This window comes from Squalius cephalus, assembly GCF_949319135.1.
Source record: "Squalius cephalus genome assembly, chromosome: 8".
Lineage (NCBI taxonomy): Eukaryota > Metazoa > Chordata > Actinopteri > Cypriniformes > Leuciscidae > Squalius > Squalius cephalus.
The window spans coordinates 34,477,800-34,499,476 of record NC_137129.1 but is presented as its reverse complement, the minus strand read 5'-3'; the positions used below and the strand labels follow the sequence as shown (position 1 = coordinate 34,499,476).

The following is a 21,677-nucleotide window of genomic DNA, read 5'->3' as shown; positions in this document are numbered from 1 at the left end:
GATATTTAGAAGCAAAAATATTGATTAATACCTTGATTATAATCACTCATTAGCAGCAGTGGATTCCAATCCACCCACTTCAGAGCGTTCAGGCTTGTTCAACTTGAAATGGTGCTGCACAGACCGGTACAGACCGGTCTCAGCATGGTGTTCATGCCTCGTCTGCCTTGGAGATTCATGTCTTGCCTGTTTGTGGATTATTGTGACTGTGCACAACTGTTCGCGTTTAGATCCTCATCTCTCTTTATTTGAGACAATGTTGCAGATGTTACAACTGTAATTATATACAATTAGACCAGACTGGGTTCTGTAAGAATCTTAACACCTGGTAAAACAGAAAGTGCCAATCGTGGGTGTAACATACATGATAACCTGCTAGACAACACCATACTCATGACTCAAAATTACAAAGACAAGGAATGCAACAAAGGAAATATTTTTTTTGAGACAACAGAATGTTTAAAACTCAGTCTCAGTAATTCAGTCAGAATGCAAAACAAAAAGTTCCTACCCTCCATCACCCTTTGTTTTGACAGGGACATTTGGTCTGTGAGAGGAGATCTGTCGATGGCTACACAGACAATACATTTTGTCACCTGGAATGTTAATGGACTTAAACGAAACAGAGATGAGAAATTTCAAAAACTACAAAATGCGGACGTGGTTTTCTTTCAAGAGACACACATTGGAGAACGAGATGAACATATTATTGAAGGTCTAAAAAATGAGTGGCATGTTTTCTACACAAAGTTTACCTCCCAAAAGGGAACAGCCATACTAGTCAAGAAAAGACTAGATTTTGAATGTATAAGTGATGAAAAAGATAACTGTGGAGCTTATGTTGTGTTGAAATGTAAACTGGAAGGTCAGCTGTACACTCTGGTTAGTGTTTATAACCATGAAATAGACACAAAAACCCTTGAACAACTTTCACGTTACCTGCAGTTAATGACCACTGGGCTGCTGGTGATTGGTGGAGATTTCAACACGGTTCTCAATCCATTTATCGACAAAGACAATTCAAAAGGGGTGACAGACAGCTCAAACCACAGAAAGCTGCGCAGTTGTGTGAATAAGTTCATGAAATCTCTTCAGCTAGTTGATGTCTGGAGAAGAAAGAACCCTGTAAAGCAGGAGTATACATTCCACAGTCAAGTTGCATCCAGGCTGGACTACTTTTTTGTTCCAGAAGAATGTATGTGGCGAGTCAGAAGTTGTAAAATCAGAGACTCGAAGATGCGCGACCATCGTCCTGTGTACTTGGAGATCAACAATGTTTCCACAACCCATTTTCAGAGAGATCCACAGATACAAACAATCTTCCAATGGCTGAATCTAAAAAAGGATCTTATGACAGATGAGACGGGTTCATCGCTGGGTGAAGAAAGCTCACATGCAGTCAGTGAGATTGACATTGTGTCAGCTGTACAATCTCTTCAAGTGTCAGACACACCGAGACCAGACGGCATCCCAGTTTCCTTCTATAAAGACAACATTCAGGATCTAATTCCATACATTAAGATGCTCTATGATAGAATCCACAGAGGTGCATTTAACTGCTCTGAGACACACTTTAATGAAACTGTGAAAAGTCCACATGATGATATTCAACACTTTTTTAATGTTGACTACCTCATCATTGCAAATATTCTGACAAAACGTCTAGATGATTTCTTGGAGTCTCAGTCAAAGGGTCTTGGACCAAAAAATTCAGTTTCTGTCATGATCACTCCCAAAACATTCTGCGCTGAGATGAGGTTGTCTTGTATTAAGGATGAGATAGAAGAGCAAAAACGGTCAAACCCGACTCTGTATCAGGATTTCCTCATTATGAAAAACCTTCTCAGAGATGCACCAGAAACTGAATCTGTAGAAGCTTCAATTGAGAGAGACAAACTGCTGGATCAGGGCTGCCCTTTGACCCCAGTTCTCATTACACTGGCTCTGAAATGCTTTGCTTCTGCATTAGCTGGGTGTTTAAAACAGAATGATATTCTGGTTTTCAAAGAAAGTGTAATACTTTGCATCCAACCTGAGGACCTTGATGAAGTAATAGCTGCAGTGAGGAACAGAGATAATGAAGTGTATTACATTAAGGAATTATCCAAAGGAAACGTTGATGGTAAACAATTAAAGTGCTTGGGAAATGAGTCTACGGATGAGGATTGGAATAAAAAGGAGGAAACGCTTGCGCACAACATAGAAGAAGAATCAGAAGCCAGTTTGTCTAAAACAGACAAAGGCAATACAGAGAGGAGAGTGTGTGAAGAGCATGATTTTTGGTCTATTATAAATAAAGAAAAATACATTTTGATGGAGGGTGATGGAAGGTGAGGACCATGAAGACGACCAAGATCTCATTTGCTGATTTTTTTTATTTATTAATAATTGTAGCGAAGGGGGTGTGGTTCAGCGAGGTCTGTAGCGGGAGAGAGAGAAAGGAGACGAGTGGTACAAAGTACAAATGACAAACAATTGTGTCTTGTTGCGGTAATTTGCGTGAAGAGACTGGATATAAGCCGTTGTGGAAAGAGGCTCGTCTCCTTTCTCTCTCTGACCTACAGACCTCGCTGAATCACGCCACCCTCGCCACAATAATATACATATGTATTGCACTCATTGTTGAGCTTCTGCCATAATTTGTGCAACTAAGGTAGTCAAACCAATAAAAAATAAAAAAATCCACCAACAACACTGTAAATTGGTTGTTTCTGTGTATTTTGTCAGATTGTCATCCATCCCACGACTTTCAGATTATTTGTTTGGTTAACTTTTCAATTTACTATACAATTTAGCATATTTATTTTTCAATCAGCTAAACATAATTATTTCCCCCTTCACTAGACTGATCATGTATGCAGTTGTCACCCTGCAAGACTCAGATGAGGTGATGGTGGCACCATCACACTGGTTGAGCTCAGACAAGAAACAAAGTTACTGGCCCCCATTCAGATCACCAGAGAAGTGCATGGAAGCTGTTCAGAACAGACTTAAACCTGAAACAGGAGGGAAACCATGGGAGAAATTAAATATTAGCTTTCACAAAGAATATGGTAATGGTCATTATTTTAGAATAATTGCTTAAATTTAGGATTTTTTTTTATTAAGTTCTCAAATAAGTTCTCTTATTGCAGACTCTTTTGATAAGGCTAAAGAGGGGCAAAAGGTAATTACAGAACAGAAAGAACGGTAAGTAATACAATTTGTTTAAAGTATTTTACCTATTAAAAGATCAAATAATTAATTTGTACTGTTTTGTTAAAGTATTGTTTATTTTCGAATAAAGATCGTATCTATTAGCCACTGGATTTCCTGGAATACTAAAAAGACAAAGACCTGAAAGCACTCAAGACATGTCAAAAAACCCACTTCCTACACCATCTACATCAAGACTGTCAGCTGATGGTGAGTCAGTTTCTTTTGTCATAATCAGAAGTTTTGTCTTTTGTCTTTTTTTTTTTTTTTTTGTAATTAAAGCAAAACTCATTTTACACAACAGACAAGGATGATCTCCTCCAAATGCTGAGCGACATCAAGAGCACAGTCCAGGAAAACTCTTCTATGTTAAAGAAACTACTGAAAGTCAATACGGTTTCTGAAGCCCCCAGCAGTAGCAGCTTGTCCACTGAAGATGTTAAAACAAGCCTAAATCTGCCTCTTAGAACCTTTGAAGATGTGGTTAGGACTGAAAATGAGCTCAGAAATGCAACAACACAACAAAAATATGTAAGTCAACACAGCATTTCAAGAAAGGGATAATGTACACTCAGCTGTAATGTACACTCTGACCTGTAACACCTGTAATGCGTTTATTTTTCAATAATAAGCAGGATAACTTTCAGTAACACTTTATTTTGATTTTCCCTTTTGAACATTTTGTTAAGTAATTTTGCAACTACATGCCAACTAACTCTCATTAGAGTATTAGTAGACTCTCTGCTTAATGTCTGCTAACTCTTTATTGTGATGGTCCAACAGACATACTACTGACTATAAATAATTTTGCAAGAACATGTCAACTTATTTTAACCCTAACCCTACCAGTCTGCTAATACTCTACTAACACTCTAATGATAGTTCGTTGACAATGTAGGTGCAACGTTACTTAGTCAATGGAAAGTGTTAAAGGAGAACTCCGGTCAATTTTAACATTGAGCTCATTTTTTTGTACATTTGGAGTGCTGTCAATACAGAGAACAACGACAAAAATCGGTGTTGCCTACACCGAGTTATTCTATTTACACGAGTGAGTCTGACTGCAGTAGATGTGAAAGAAATGTATAAAAATGATGTTATTTAAGCCAGCGCAAATACCTTTGTTTACATCCTGTTTTTCGGTTGAAGTCCAAAGTAGTCGATTGCCGAGTTCACGCGCGTGATCATAGGTATTAAACCTATGCGTGTGAACTCTGCAATCGACTACTTTGGACTTCAACCGAAAAACAGGATGTAAACAAAGGTATTTGCGCTGGCTTAAATAACATCATTTTTATACATTTCTTTCACATCTACTGCAGTCAGACTCACTCGTGTTCACTCAGAAGGAATCACTCACATTTTCTGTGCACTTGTAATGACACATCAAGGATGTTAAGAGGCTAAAAGCAGGTTTAGTACTTGCCCCATTGAAGTCAACAGGGTGCAAATTTTAAAAATAGAATAACTCGGTGTAGGCAACACCGATTTTTGTCGTTGTTCTCTGTATTGACAGCACTCCAAATGTACAAAAAAATGAGCTCAATGTTAAAATTGACCGGAGTTCTCCTTTAAAGCCATCAATATAAATTGAAACTGCATTTTCTTTACAGGTAAAATATCTGTCAAGAATTGGAGGTTTGGGGCCCAAGGATGTGGTTAAGAATATTATGCAGCAAGTCCTAACAGATGATCTGGCTATGGAGTTCAACTGGCAGGGCAGAGGAGATAAAAGGCCCTTCTCTAAGCTTATTTTAACAGATGTAATCCGAGGTAAACTCACTGCTGCATGAACACTTCCCACATACTAAGAAAGTTTGTATTTACTTATGCTTTGTCTGTATTCTTACTTGGTGAACTGTGATGTCTGCCAATTTGATCTTTAAAGTGTACAAGAGCGATTATGAGTTTGAAGGACCACCATCCAACATATTTCCAAATCATTCTTCGGGTTTACTCTTTCAGATGCTGCATCAAAACACAGTGTAACGAAGAAAGACTGTGAAACTGAAATAAAAACATATTTGTGGTACACAATTGATCGAATTGGTCGGAAGAGACCAAGAGTTTGTGAAGGTGAGTGATAATGATATGAACAAGTGATATTATGTAATGTTGTCATATGTTCTATAGGTTGATCTTCTATGATGGTTGAGTCAAGGCATCTATGTTAAGAAAATCACCTTCAGTTGTTTAATGGTCATTGTATACTTTGTATAAATACCTCCTTCCCCTGCAGGTGTGACTTCAGAATTGACTTTTCCCACACTCTTGGACAGTGCCTTCCAGTCAGAGATTGGAATGTCTTTTCTTGATGACTGAGTTTTAGAACATTTACTCATAGGTCATGTAAGTTTAACTGCTTACAGATTAATTTTGTATAGAACTATAGGCTATGTGTACTAAACTAGCATGACATTGTGAACTCCAAATATTGTTTCTGGTGATAAAATGCTTATAATGTTTCAATTTTTATTTTTATTTTTTAAGCAAAATCTAATTTCTCTTTAGCCGGAAGAAATAATTGCATACTGGAGAATGTGTTTGACTGTGGTATCACTGCATGCATGGACAGGTTTTCAGGTGTATGATAGTGGTTTTAGCATGTATGTTTATCAATAACAAATAAATCAAATGCATACAATTTGTTGTAAATAGTTTTTAATTTATGTTTTCCAATGTTCCATCCAGTATAAACCATATGCATATGACATTTATCTTGCTTTTGCCTTTTTTTAGACAGATGAAGTCTTACAATTGTGAAATTAGACGTCAAACAGGTGACTATTGGGTCACATTACAGAGAATAATTTTTTTTTTTTTTTTTTTTGCAGGCTCTTGTTCGTCTCAGTTGTTATGGATTTTATACTGACAGTTTCGAACATCACATCAGCTCTCAAAACAAAAATACAACACAATTAATCTGTTTTACATGCTCCAATATTTCTAATTCATCTGAGAATATGTTGTGTGAGTGTAGTTTAGAAATTGTTTTGAGAAAATGGTTAATTGATTCAAGAGATGAGTGTCTTTGCAATTGAGGCAAACTATAATTGCGATTATACCACTGCTGAAAATATCACTTTAACATATTAAAATTATACTGTAATATTTAAGTGTAAAAATCAATTGTACTTCTTTGTCATTCATCCCTCATTATGGTTCAACACCTAATATAAGATTTCCAGTTTCTGTTATATAGAGTTTCAGTATACTTCAGCATTAATGAAATAGACTAGTATATATATTTTTCAGCATGCAACAGAAGTTGAATAGATGCTGACAAATGCCTGATCAGTTTTATATGCTGAATTAGTGAAATGAACATGCCCTTATTAGCGCAATTTTCCACCGGACAAATTGCGATTGTTAACTCATGATTTCTGTTCTGTGCGTCTGTGCGCACCAATCTTGCACTTCTATCTACTCCTCAACCAGACCACCTAGAGACTTCGGGTTTTCGGCATTATGTTAAGGAAGGTCTAATCTCGGGAACGCACAAAAAAAATCCAGGAAAAGATTTACTATCTCTTAGTGTTGTGATCCCATGAGGTGAGAAAATTGCGCTAAAACACTCACTGAGTTTTTATTACTTGTCTTTTGATGGTGTGTCTTTAGCTAAATTCTGTACATATGTGCCTTTTTGAAAGTAAATGCTGATTATTAAAAACAAAACATAAAAAGGAAATTTCAGGTGTTTTCTTCAAGGGATCTAAAGTGAGAAAAATCTGGTAGTATGTGTTAACATTATGTATTCCTAAATTTTACTCTTAAGATCGGTTTCAGAAATTGTTAAACTGTTGTGTAAATGTAGGAGTAAAATCAAAACAAAATGTTACATTTTTAAAATTTAGTGACTCCAAACAGCATTTGGACAAAAAGAAATATAATTGCATTAGGAACAAAATAATGAATAAACCTTTACGGTAAGACTTTATTTTACAGTGTCTTTCTTACACTTGTTACATTACTGTAGTAATTATATAAATTGTGCTTAGTTACATGCAACTAACTCTAAACCAACCCCTGATCCTAACCCTAACCCTATGATAAGTAACTAAATGTAGTTCATTATTATTACTCAGTTCTTAAAGGTATAATTACACTGTAACACAGACACCTTAAGATAAAGTGTACCCAATTTATTTTAAGGTGACATAGTTACACGTTACTACATGTACTTACAATAGTATTATGTAATAGTAAACTGTGTGTGTGTGTGTGTGCGTGCGTGCGTGTGTGTGTGTGTGTGTGTTCACTATCACTGTTCATAATGTGTGTGCACTAACTACGATGGGCAGAGGACAAATTCCAAGTATGGGTTACCATGTCACTTTCACCTTAAAAATGCCTTAACTGCAAATGTAAAGAGCCATCTCATTTACTATTCCCACGCAAGAATGTGACGTTTTGAATGTCAAGCTGAATGGTTGCTGTGGTTACCAGTTACAAATGTAGACAAATGTATTTCGACTTTATGAGCGAAATTTTTTTAGAGTTATAAAAAAGTCATGTTAGTGTTGTTGATCAACGCTTTTAACCACTGCCCTGCAAAATCCCTGTACCAAGTGGCAACATTCTTGAAGGTATAATGTCATATGCATTCGTAATGCCAATATGCAAACTTGAATTATTGCTCCCTCAAATCACTGGGCAGTGGGAACTTAGATTTATATGGGGGAAAATGTTTTCTATATATATATTGTACTTTCATGTGAAAAAGAAAGTACACCCTCTTTGAAATCTATGATTTTATCTGAACATGCTAAAAAAATCATGTGGTCCTCCTTAGCAGGTCTTAATATTAGGTAAATACAACCTCAGATGAACAACAACACATGCCATATTACACAAGTGTTATCATTTATTTAATAAAAAATTAAGCAAAATTGGAGAAGCCGTGTGTGACAAACTAAGTACACCCTATGATTCAATAGCTTGTAGAACCACCTTTAGCAGCAATAACTCGAAGTAATAATTTTCTATATGACTTTATCAGTATCTCACATTGTTCTGGAGGAATTTTGGCCCAGTATTATTTACAGCGTTGCTTCAATTCATTGAGGTTTGTGGGCATTTGTTTATGCACAGTACTCTTAAGGTCCTGTCGCAACATTTCAGTCAGGTTGAAGTCTGGACTTTGACTGGACCTTGATTCTTTTCTTTTTCAGCCATTCTTTTGTAGATTTAGTACATGGGATCATTGTTCTGTTGCATGACCCAATTTAAGCTAATATTAGCTGTCAGAAAGATGGCCTCACATTTGACTCCAGAGTTCATGGTCGATTCAAGTCGAAATAATCAACCTCCACCATCGTGCTTGACAGTTGGTATGAGGTGTTTGTGCTGAAATGCTGTTTGGTGTTCTCCATTGTGCATTTTGTCCAAACATCTCCACTTTGGTCTCGTCTGTCCAAAGGACATTGTTCCAGAAGTCTTGAGGTTTGTTGTTATTTTGTGTGTGTTTCTTTGCACTGCATTTACTTAAAACTTTTGTGCACATCCGTCCAAGTTACAGTTTTTGCCCGTTGCTTGAACACATTTTGCAAAACTTCGCTCATTGTGCCAAAACACTACACACAAGTAAACATGACACAACACTGGGAAATATACCATTCACATCTGTGTCAAATTGAAACTCTACTATCAAAACCTAACATTCATTTGTCAAAATGTAACTCTGATGACAAAATGACACATACTTGCATCATATGCATACACTTTCAGATCAGGGGGAACACACTAGTCTACTTTATATAAAACACTGCAGTCTTTGATTTTCACTGTTTATTCAGAAGGCATATTTTCAGGAGGCACATTTTCAAACAACCAAAAATTGTGCACATCCCGCGCTGCCCCGGGACGTGCACAATTGCCCTTTGGCCAATTACATTACGACCCCGTCGTCTTGTTTTGCTCAGGTCGAATCCAGCTTCATCAATGAAAATGAATTCATGAGGCTGTGCAGCTCCATCCATGGCCAAGATTCTCTGTAACAAAAAAAAACATATTACTGTACTACAGTACACATACAGAACCCTCACCCCATCACACAGGTACCCGTGTAGCTCTCCGAATGGATCCATGTGGTACTGATATGGTACATATTCAGCTGCTACTGGATTTCACCAATACTGTATTGTAAATGTAAAGGACAGTTACACTTGCCCGTACATATTCAGCTTGAAGTCCTTTGACCCTGACACTGTTCCTCTCAAATGGGACCCTGTAGAGCTGCTTCATGGTGATGTTGTGTTTTCCCAAGATGCGTCTGATGGTGGTGATGCTCACAGGGTTTATGTTGTTGAACACTTGCCTGTCTGCAAGTATTTTCTGTCGTATCTGGTGGAGATGGATGGCATTGTCTGCCCTCACTAGGTCCACAACGGCAAGTTCCTGCTGTTGTGTGAACAGGCGTTGGCTTCCTCCCCCAGAAGGTCTTCTAGTCATTCTAGAGAAATACAACCACAAATTGTCATCGGTTTGCTTCTTTTTCTTACAGTACTTTACTGTATATACTGTATCATCCACTGTACTGAAACATCTCAATATAAGTAATCATGGTATGTTTCACAAAAACTACCACTTTGGCTGCAAAAGGAGCATTAGCACCCTGCAATACCCTGTTTTTTTTACATGATGTGGTAATGTGATATACTGTAGTACAGTGCTGTAAATACCATCTGAGTAGAGTAGAAGGTAGAGAGGTAAAGACATACCTGTTTTCTAGTCTGAATGTTCTTATTACAGATGCCACTGTGAAGCGGCTTAGATGTGGATGGACTCTCTGCCCAGCTTCCCTCATAGTCAGGCCATGGTTGATGACATGGTCCACCAAAGTTGCTCTTATATCATCAGAAATAGGGGTCCGTGCATGGCCTCTTCGACCTTGACCTTGTCCTTCTCCTCCTCCTCCTCCTCCTCCCCCTCCTCATCTTCCTCTTCCTCTTCCTCTTCCTCTACCTCTGCCTCTTGCTCTCCCTCCATCCATGCTTGCAAAGTTTTTGAAATGGTTAAACTGAGGGCTTTTTGTAGCTGGCTGATTGGTGTTCAGTTTTGCAAGTAAGTGTCTTCTGGTGTGTATTTGAGTGGTTGCAATTACCCGATGTGTTTTGTATTTTGGATACATGTGTTTTCCAAATGGCACCCTGAGATTTCATTTTTGAACGAAGTGTCTTATGTATGAAATAGAGTGTAGTATGCAGGACCAAGTGTGTTGCATAAAGGAGTAAGTGTGTTGCAGAATTGCAACTAGAGTGCAAAGCAGCGCTTTTGTTTAAGGTATGGGTACATGTGTTTGAGGTATGGTAACAAAAGCTTCAAGTTGTGTTACTTTAGTCTAAGCATGGGTCTATAGTGTTCAAGCAGCAGGCAAAAACTGTAATTTGGGTCTGCTGCACATTCTTAGGAGCTGACACACTGCAAGGAAACGCCTTCCTTGCCCAGCCCCCCACCCCCCCTCCCCGTGTATTTGTGTGTTCTGAGTATAAAAACAATATTCTCAAATATTTTACAACACACGTAGTAAGTGTAACACTGAACAAAAAAAGGCCTAAGTCATTATGATGAATGGAGAAGAAGTGTTTTCCATTCATCATAGTGTTTTACATTGAGCACATCAGTGTTCAACTGGTTCTTATAAATGTCTATTCATATGATGGTTTGTGTGTGTGTCATTTGAAAACAAAATACCATTTTGAGAAGAAATAACATTGTTTTGAATGTAAAGTTTAATTTTGCAGGAGAATTGAGGGGTTTTGCCAATTGTGTGTGTTTTTTTGGATTTGTGTGTAGAGTTCTGAGAATATGAGGCATGCTTTCAGAAAATGTGTGTAAACAATCGAGAAAAACTGTAATATATGGAATTGTTCCAATTTATATGTTTCATATATGGCTGTTCGTGTATATATGTTTTGACTTTAAATGAGCATATAGTCCATATTGATATTTCATATATTACATTTGAGTATATGCGCTGTTCTGAGAGCTGTGTATGGAGGGAGGGGAGTGATGTGTTCGTCTCTGTATTTTTCTGAATGTCTGAATGTTTCTTCTTATATTTGCCCACATTGTTTTGAACCATGTTGTATAGCTGTGTGTTGCGATCAGGGCCGCTCCAAGCATGGTTCATTGTCAAACTCCAAAATTAGTTTATTTTTAATTCTTAAAAATTGGCATTATTTTATTTTAAAAAGTTAATTATATTGGCAAAATATTTTAGTTTGTCTTGTGTTAGGGGTTAACAGTTTAGGACCCATGGACCAGATGTTTGAAAGAAGACCCGGAGTCAGAATTATAAAAAATTGAAGAAAAGTTTTACTGAAGATAGTTTGCAGTTTCATCAGCAGAAGTCAGCTTCAAGACTCACACGGGAGTTCATAGGCCGCCCCGCTTACAGTTACAAAGATCACAGCAGTTATACCATTTCCAAGGTCTAAGCTACGTCATTACAGGTTGAATGATTCTGATTGGCTAAGAAATTGATAAACATAGTAATTTTCCACACATATACAGATAGACTGAAGCATATCTCCATAGATTATGCCGCTGACACTCTGACCCTGTAGTTAGGCACGTCCTGACCTTCCAGGTCGCAGATTTGGGTTGCTGGGTGCCAGCATGTCCCGAACAACAACTCAGTCAATCTCCAATAATGCCAGTGGTTCCTTAACCTGTAACCAAGAAGACTAACACACACACACACCGACACACAGCTTTTCCTAGGTTGCATTTGGCCAGGCTCTAACTATAAACAGGAGTCTTGTCTCAAAACATCAAGATAACAAGTTCTTTCTCTCAGGATAGGACACTTTAGTCTAAATGGAAAATATAGGCTTTAACAAAGAAATGGTCCCTTAAACTATTGGCTTCAATGACCCCTATATGTTTTAACACGTTGAAGACCTTTCTCAAACACAAAACATGTCCCTATTTCATTTCTGGAAGCCGGGATAAATAGGCAAGCACTGTTACTGCATTCAGATATCAAATACTGACATTAAAGAATACATGAAAATAACATTTCAGTAATCACACTGGTAACTTCTATAACAAAGTAAAATCTCCAGAGAAGTCATTCAACTCATTTGATATTTAGAAGCAAAAATATTGATTAATTCCTTGATTATAATCACTCATTATATATACATTGAAGCAGCAGTGGATTCCAATCCACCCCTTCACTTATATATATATATATTTTCATTAGATCAGATAACATTTTAAGCTGTCATATGGTCATGTTACAACATGCCCCTCAAATGTTAAAATGTGCCCAAGCTATGGGGCATGTTGTCACATTTTACTTCTATTTTTCAGGATAAAGAAAGAAAAAAGTAAACACTGTAATGATAATAATAATAAAAAAGCACATAATTCAATTAGACTTGTGAAATGAATTAATAAAATTAATACTCTAAACCCAATGTTGATTTACACAAACTGAGAAAGTCAAAAAGTGTTAGGTTGTGCTCGGCTGTTCCCTACATCATTTTGTTTGCTGTGGGACAATGACCATAAAATACACTAAAAATAAAACATACAATGATCATAAAAATGTATCATTTTATTTGTGTGCTGTAATCCACATCTTTCAAATTCATGCTCAAATGTTCATTGCGTCATCAACAATTGTAGAATAACACAGTAAGGAGCTCTGGAAACATGTAGACAATGTAAACTGACAACAACGTGATATGTCTTTTCTGCTGTTTTTTTTTTTTTTTTTTTTTTTTTTCAGAAATAGAAACTTATTTTCTCAGCACACTTATGTAGAAATGAAAGTAAAAGTGTGGCAGGTTCAGGAAATGTAGATATATGAGGAAACAGTTATCAAACAGTGCATAAGTCTTCTCAACTTGACAGCTGAATCGACGACAGTCTCCTGTTCCACACAGACTTTACCTATAAGGTAACTTCCTTCAAATTATTATGATGCTTAAAAAATGTAAAAAATAGTTTAACAATCCAAAGAAATACAACAACAATATTGTTGTTTAATTTATCCAACAAACATTTGACAAAGCAAGAAAGGCACTCATTAAAAATCCATTATTAAAAGGTCTATTAAAAAAAAAAAAAAAAAACTGAAGTGTTGTATTTTATTATTATTATTATTATTATTATTATTATTATTATTTAGAATCCCTATGTATTGTACATAAAGTGTGGTTCTACCACACATATTTACTTTATATTTGGACAGACACTTATTTAGTGACGTTTCGACAGACACTAAATGTATGATAATGACGTATTGACAACATATAGACAAAAATTTAACTTATGGATTATATATTGTTAAACAAAAATACACTTTCATGTTTAAAAATTAATAACATTTCTCTAATTGTTTAATGATTACATCATGTAATATTTATTGTGTTTGCTGTGGGAAAATGATAAATACACTAAAAACACAACATAAAATGATCATAAATATTGATGTTATTTGTGAGCTGTAATCTGAGGATGTGGTCTTGTAGCTGGCTTCTGCTTGCTTGTAGGATCTCTCTCTCTCTCTCCAAAAGATCTTCCACCCCTGAGAGCTCTAAAGACCCGCTTTTATAATCACTATTGAAACACATTATCTCTATTTACACACATGTTGCTTCTTCTTGGGTTAACATATTTCCTGCTTGCGTTAATTGTTACATTACTTGCGTCAATGCTCTATTTACTGGCATCAATACATTTCTTTGCGTTTCCGTCAATGGCATTAGCAATATACACAATCTTTACTGTACATTTTATCAGATTTCTCCTTTCTAGAGATTTCATTCCTAACTGTCTTCATATTTGGCAGTTACACACAACAATGCTCTTCTCCCCCAGAACCCATGTTCAACCACAATGCACCATCTTTACAGGGTGTGGTGTACACGTAAGTGCACAGTGTGTGCTTTTGTCACCTATGCAAACTTCATGGCCCCTAAAAAATCTCCAAGATCTTTGATTTTCAGTTTTTTTGTTATTTCTTTTCTTATAATTTATATATTATTCTAATTGTTGCATTTTATTTATTTATTTTTATTCTCTAAAAGTGGTTATGTGGTTATGATGCTTAGAATCATACGGCTTTCATATATTGGCCGTCATCAGGGGTGTGAAGTAACGAATTACAAATACTCACGTTACTGTAATTAAGTAGGTTTTTTCAGAAATTTTATTTTTTTGAGTACTTTAAAAATTGTGTAATTTTACTTTTATTTGAGTACATTTTAAGTGATGCATCGGTACTTTTACACCGCTATTTTCCTTCTGTTTGTGGTTGTTACTCGTTACATGCTTATTTTAATTTTATTTTTATCCATCAATGTGATTGGATCGAGTAATCGGTCTCGTGACTGTCATCAAATCAAATTAAGCATAAAAAACTTTAACCGCCTATCATGACTGCTGTGGAAGTGCATTCTTCAAGCATCAATTCAATCCAGGGCTGCGTTCAGCCCCGTCAAAATGTTGCGCACCGTTTTGAACTTGAACGTGCCCCTGATATCAGCATCTTGCTCTAATATGCTAAGGTACATTTCACATTTCTGCTTAATATGATATATAGGCTGGCCTGTCTACAGGGCCTAACATTTGGTGTGAGGTTGGGGGTATTGCGTGACGAGTTCATAATGCGGTGAATTCCCGTTCCCATTTACTTCACAATCACATTATAGAGAGACACCTTATAAACCATGGCGTTAACTTGAACTGCATTTCTGTCAGTGCGTGACTACAGCTCGTTAATAAACAACGTTTTTTGATTGATCCATTTCATAAAATCTGTCTTCATTTGGCAAGTGCACTTGCGCAAAAACATTTTTCATGTTCAACTTTTGTTTTTGTATGTGTGTGGAATGGATGCTGCTGATAAAACAGCTTCAGTGAGACTACAAAGAGACATGCATTTGTTTGTGTGCGTGTGTGTGTGTGTGTGTTTGTTTCTTATGTAAGTTTCCCGGATATAACTTCCCTATTTAATGCACAATTTTCCTTAAAAATTATATTATCAACATTACAATGTGAGTAAATGTAGTCGTGTAAAATGTAAGGAATGATGCCACCCTTCTAGATCAATGTGCATTTACGTTTAAATTGTAACATATTTAGGCCTAATGGCATTTTACAGTGTAATTAGTGTTAGCTCACTATCTTAGCCTTTTTCAGTGCAATAGGTGAGGTACCGGTTTGGAGAGAAATTGGGTATTTTTTTATCTCTCTATTTAACCCATTTCATGGTGTGTGATGCTGATCTATCATATGAGTTTCTAAAGATTTTTGAATTCTTTGCACATTTATGAACATTGATATTTTATGTTCAACAATAGCATGCTCAGGCTCAGTGGCCTTACGCCTATTTTAAATGCATTTTTTTTTTCAAACAATATGATTTAAATGGTGATGAGTGTACTGATTTGATGTATTTTAAAAAAGATGGATGATAGATATTCTTCAATCTTTCTCACAAAGAACAAAATATAATGTGAATTACAGTATGTACAATGTTTTTTTTTTTTTTTATGAATTGTAGTGCACAGTGTTTATTATAAGGGGGTAGAATCCGCACTTCTCACTACTCATGAGTACTTTTAAATTAGCTACTTTTTTACTCTTACTCAAGTAGTTTTTTGGACAGGTACTTTTTACTCTACTCACACTACATTTATTGGAATGTAATGGTACTTTTACTTGATATTTTCTCAGTACTCTTTCCACCACTGGCCGTCATTAGCAAGCACACGTGAACGGGTCAAAGATATCTTAACTGCTTAAAGATACGTTAACTGCTTCCTATTTAAAGTTTGGCACAGAGAGCTCGAAACTTTTGACTGTTCACGCTTGCCGGAGCCCTTTCAAAACAAAAACACATGCCTGCCCCCAAAACACTACAAACTACATCACATGATGTAATAAGCCCTTCTGTGTTACCCTGCATTGGAGACTTTTATACTGTTTTTTTTTTTGCAATTAAAGATAACTAATGCGTAAACTATTTATCTGTTCTATCATATCTATCATGCCTGTTGTCCTATTAAAAATAATAATTAATAATAAAATGACAATGGAAATGATTTGTTATTGTAGTTTTTAAATCAAGACATTATCAGATTTCACATTAAAAGGCCTACACTAACTGTCACAAATGGTAGAGCAAGAATGAGATAAGCAAGATCTTTATTCAGCAGTAACATTGTTAAATACAAAAAACTAAAAGAAACAATTTGCAGGAATAGCAAATTACAAACAGAACAACATATTGGTGACAGCAGACAACGAACAGAACAAACATAGGGTTTAAATACAAAAGTAAAGAAGTGAGACACAGGTGATACAACTTGGAAAAGCTGTGTTATCCTCATTATCTTTTGTATATAAGTTATGTGTGTTTCCATTTTAGTTTGTCTGGTCATGTTTACATATAATGAGTTTTGCTTCTGCCTTTTTGCCTGTTCTGTGGATTTTTATCATTAAAACTGTATCTTTATTCATGTCTTCCTGAAAACACCCCCTGACAAAAGGCCTGTTTGTCCTCCTGACAAAAGACTTCCATTTTCACCAAAAGGTGACAAGTATTATCGGTAATTTAGGAAAGCTGACCAATCAGATGATCTTAATTTCACAACAAATTTCAAGCAAAATAGAAATTAATTCTTTGATAACTTTAGATGATTTGATTGGTCAACTTTCAAATTTTGAGTATATATACCTGAGTATATCAGCTAAATATGCATGCTTGTTTTTTTTCTTTTCTTTTCTCTTCTTCTTCTTTTTTTTTTTTTTTTTTTTTTTTTTTTTTGGTAGGCAGATCATGTATGCAGTTGTCACCCTGCAAGACTCAGATGAGGTGATGGTGGCACCATCACACTGGTTGAGTTCAGACAAGAAACAAAGTTACTGGCCTCCATTCAGATCACCAGAGAAGTGCATGGAAGCTGTTCAGAAGAGACTTAAACCTGAAACAGGAGGGAAACCATGGGAGAAATTAAATATTAGCTTTCACACAGAATATGGTAATGGTCACTAATTTAAAATAATTGTTTAAATTTTGGATTTTTTTATTAAGTTCTCAAATAATATATAATAAAATAGTTCTCTTATTGCAGTCTCTTTTGATAAGGCTAAAGAGGGGCAAAAGGAAATTACAGAACAGAAAGAACGGTAAGTAATACAATTTGTTTAAAGTATTTTACCTATTAAAAGATCCATTAATTAATTTGTACTGATTTGTTAAAGTATTGTTTATTTTCGAATAAAGATCGTATCTATTAGCCACTGGATTTCCTCGAATACAAAAAAGACAAAGACCTGAAAGCACTCAAGACATGTCAAAAAACCCACTTCCTACACCATCTACATCTACATCCAGACTGTCAGCTGATGGTGAGTCAGTTTCTTTTGTCATAATCAGAAGTTTTGTCTTTTCTCTTTTTTTTTGTAATTACAGCAAAACTCATTTTACACAACAGACAAGGATGATCTCCTCCAAATGCTGAGAGACATCAAGAGCACAGTCCAGGAAAACTCTTCTATGTTAAAGAAACTACTGAAAGTCAATACGGTTTCTGAAGCCCCAAGCAGTAGCAGCTTGTCCACTGAAGATGTTAAAACAAGCCTAAATCTGCCTCTTAGAACCTTTGAAGATGTGGTCAGGACTGAAAATGAGCTCAGAAATGCAACGAAACGCCAAAAATATGTGAGTCAACACAGCATTTCAAGAAAGGGATAATGTACACTCTGACCTGTAACACCTGTAAGGGGTTTATTTTGCAATAATGACGGCACATTATCCTGCGTATTCCACGACTACTTAAATTATAATAATAAATGAATAAAATGGACATTAAATATAGGGCCCTATCTTACACCTGGCGCAATGCAGTGCTAAGCATGGCGCAAATGTTTTTTGCTAGTTTCAGTCTGACACAGTTATCATTTTCACGTCCTGCGCCACGTTGTTTAAATAGCAAATGCATTTGCGCCCATTTGTGCGCCCATGAGCGTGTTGGAAACGAAAACGAAATGTGTTCTGGCGCATTATTGGCACGTTGCTATTTTGAGGCAACAGAAATAGACTGTGCCATTGACCAAGTAAAACCTGGTCTAAAGTCAATGGCGCAATTTATTTATTTATTTAGGTTATTTAATGAGCGCATTAGTAATGTGCGCTAGGCGGGTCCACAACACGCATACACTCTGCTTATTACACACACAGGGACGCACAGCAGCACACAAACATGGCAAATATTTAAAATAAAAGGATTACAATGTAAAAGATTATTATTGTGTAGTCTACGGGACAAGTCGGATCCAATTTCCACCATATCTTTATGTAGGCTAGATGATCTGCTTGTGCACTTTTACCTCACGCACGAGCAGATACGTTTGCGCTCTGGAGACGCGTTCGGTTTTTCCACTATCAAATTCCTCATGTAAATAGCGAGCCTGCCATGGCGCAAACGCAAATGACATTTAAATGGAATGGGAGAGGAGACTCTGATTGGTTTAATGCACATAAATCACAAAACACACCCATTACTCATTAAGAGAATAGGGACAACCCTTTTAGACCATGCGCCGGGCTCACCGACCATATTTTTTCCGTCGTTAAACTAGCAAAAGTGGATTCGGACATGCCCTAAGTGAACTTGCGCCGTGCGCTTTAGACCATGTGCTTAGATCGTTAAAATAGGGCCCATAAATGCAGATTCATTATTTATCTGCATTATTGTTAATTTCTTTTGATCGATTAGCATAACACAGATAACTATTCCATGTTCTCTCTCACCCAGCTCTGGTTCTTTGTTCAACTTTAATTGGTGCAAGATGGTGCAAATGAGCTATATTCTACATACAGAGTTTTGTGGTCTTTACACAAAATATTTGACCACTAAATGCTGTGTTTGACCAATAAGAATGAAGTATTTCAAGACATGTAATTATAATAATAATAATAATAATAAACAACACTTAATAAAATATTTATAATAAATAAATTTCGGTAACACTTTATTTAGATTTTCCCTTTTGAACATTCTGTTAAGTATCTTTGCAACAACATGTCAACTAACTCTCATTAGAGTATTAGTAGACTCTGCTTAATGTCTGCTAACTCTTTAATTGTGATGGTCCAACAGACATGCTACTGACTATAAATAATTTTGCAAGAACATGTCAACTTATTTTAAACCTAACCCTACCAGCCTACTAATACTCTACTAACACTCTAATGATAGCTTGCTGACAGTGTAGGTGCAATGTTACTTATAGTCAATGGAAGGGACCATCAAAATAAATTGAAACCGCATTTTCTTTACAGGTAAAATATCTGTCAAAGATTGGAGGTTTTGGGCCCAAGGATGTGGTTAAGAATATTATGCAGCAAGTCCTAACAGATGATCTGGCGAAGGAGTTCAACTGGCAGGGCAGAGGAAATAAAAAGGCCTTCTCTAAGCTTATTTTAACAGATGTAATCCGAGGTAAACTCACTGCTGCATGAACACTTCCCACATACTAAGAAAGTTTATATTTACTTATGTTTTGTCTGTATTCAATCACTTGGTGAACTGTGATCTCTGCCAATTTGATCTTTAAAGTGTACAAGAGCGATTGTAAGTTTGAAGGACCACCATCCAACATATTTCCAATTCATTCTTCGGGTTTACTCTTTCAGATGCTGCATCAAAACACAGTGTAATGAGGGCAGACTGTGAAACTGAAATAAAAATGTATTTGTGGTGCACAACTGATCGAATTGGTCGGAAGAGACCAAGAGTTTGTGGAGGTGAGTGATAATGATATTATGAATAAGTGATATCATGTAATGCTTGTCATACGTTCTATAGGTCGATTCTATGATGGTTGAGTCAAGGCATCTATGTTAAGAAAATCACCTTCAGTTGTTTAAATGGTCATTGTATACTTTGTATAAATACCTCCTTCCCCTGCAGATGTGACTTCAGAAGTGACTTCTCCCACCAGTGATGGAGGACTCGACGAGTCCTGGACTCGGACTCGAGAACAACTGGAGTCCCTATTATCTGGACTCGAGTCCGACTCATGACTTGACTTAGACTCGCGGACTGATGACTCTTGGACTCAGACTCGAGGATAATAAAATCGAACTTGAGCATTCATCAAATGAATGATGTTGGATGAAGTTTATTACTAAAGAAAATAAAATTTAAAATTTGATATAAGATGTTACACTTTTCCTGTTTCGGGCACCAAGACCTCATCTTTTTTTTTCCTGAACGAGCAGAGAGAAAGCCCCAGCCCCGTGCGCACTCTCACATTCTTCAAACAACAGGAGTGCTGCCTTAATTGCTCCCTCTCCCTTGCGCATATTAATCAAAATCATTTGACATGATAGTAAAAGGTCGGAAGACCGAAGTTTCACGTGGAGCATTCAGATATTTTTTTCTCCTGAATTACAGCGGGGTGTGAATTGTGCTGAAAAAACAAACAAAAAACGTTTGCCTTCTCTGAAAAGCGTTCCGCACATTTAGCTGACATCAGACGCGGCGTCAGTTGATTTTGCCGGGGCTTCAGCCCCGTATGTTTTGAGTGTGGCCCCGAATGTATTTTGAAAAGTTGACTGACAAATATGAAACCAGACAATAGCCCATGCAAACCCCCAAAATCATAAGTTGCCTTATTTCATTGTGCTTTGGCTTTGTTGCTGTCTCTGACTGGTGATTGTTGAAATCTCTCACACAGAGACACACCACGTGAGTGATTTCAGCCTATCCTAGAATATCTCCAGGATTTGTGCGCAACAGCAAAGAATCTCACAGCAATATAAATAATAATAAATAACGCAGTCAGCACCGCTGCACAGTCCTCTGTCAGATGAGATGTTTTCAGGCTATATGCAGGGGCGTTTCTAGGTTTTAAAAACATCAGGGGCTGGGGTTATAAGATAACATGATTAATTCAGCCCTGGCACTGTAGCCACACCAGCCCACGAAGTTGGTTTCAGCAACTTTTTTCTTTCTTGAGTTAATCAATGGTTTTGGCACTAATCAAAGAAGAAAACCAACTTTTTCTAACTTCTAACTTTTAAAAAGAAAAAATTAGCTAAAACCAATCTTTTTTTGGCCTTCAAACACCTTAAAATGCACATATGTAGGTCAGAGAAATCCAAATTTTAGAACCCCCCCCCCCCCCCCCCCCAATACCTCACATTTCAATGCGCGTGTTTGTGTGGTAATGTGGGATGGTGTGGCTACAATGCTGCCAGGGCTGAATTTTCGAACCAGTCTGCCCCCTGCATACAGGCCTACAATATTATTCTCTGTATCAAATCATGTTATCTTATAACCCCAGCCCCTGACGTTTCGGGCTCAGCCCCTGATGTTTTTAAAACCTAGAAACACCCCTGGCTGACATTAACCATAATTTCAATGAACGAAAAAACCTATCTAGTGATGAAATGTTTTCTGTGTTGACACAAATCTTGTGCGATGTCCTGTCCTAAACTGCCGAGATAATCA

At 36.6% G+C, this 21,677-nt stretch overlaps 1 protein-coding gene across 1 annotated transcript; it reads left to right on the top strand.

The window, feature by feature from the left end:
- Positions 1–540: 540 nt before the first annotated feature.
- Positions 541–20,245, top strand: LOC307163321 (uncharacterized protein; the record flags this gene model as incomplete). Its single annotated transcript, XM_079879357.1, has 8 exons — positions 541–2,330; positions 2,845–3,053; positions 17,289–17,343; positions 17,441–17,565; positions 17,652–17,878; positions 19,502–19,661; positions 19,856–19,966; positions 20,133–20,245. The coding sequence occupies exons 1-8, from the start codon at positions 568–570 to the stop codon at positions 20,243–20,245; spliced, it is 2,763 nt and encodes a 920-aa protein (XP_079735483.1). The 5' UTR covers positions 541–567.
- Positions 20,246–21,677: the final 1,432 nt, after the last annotated feature.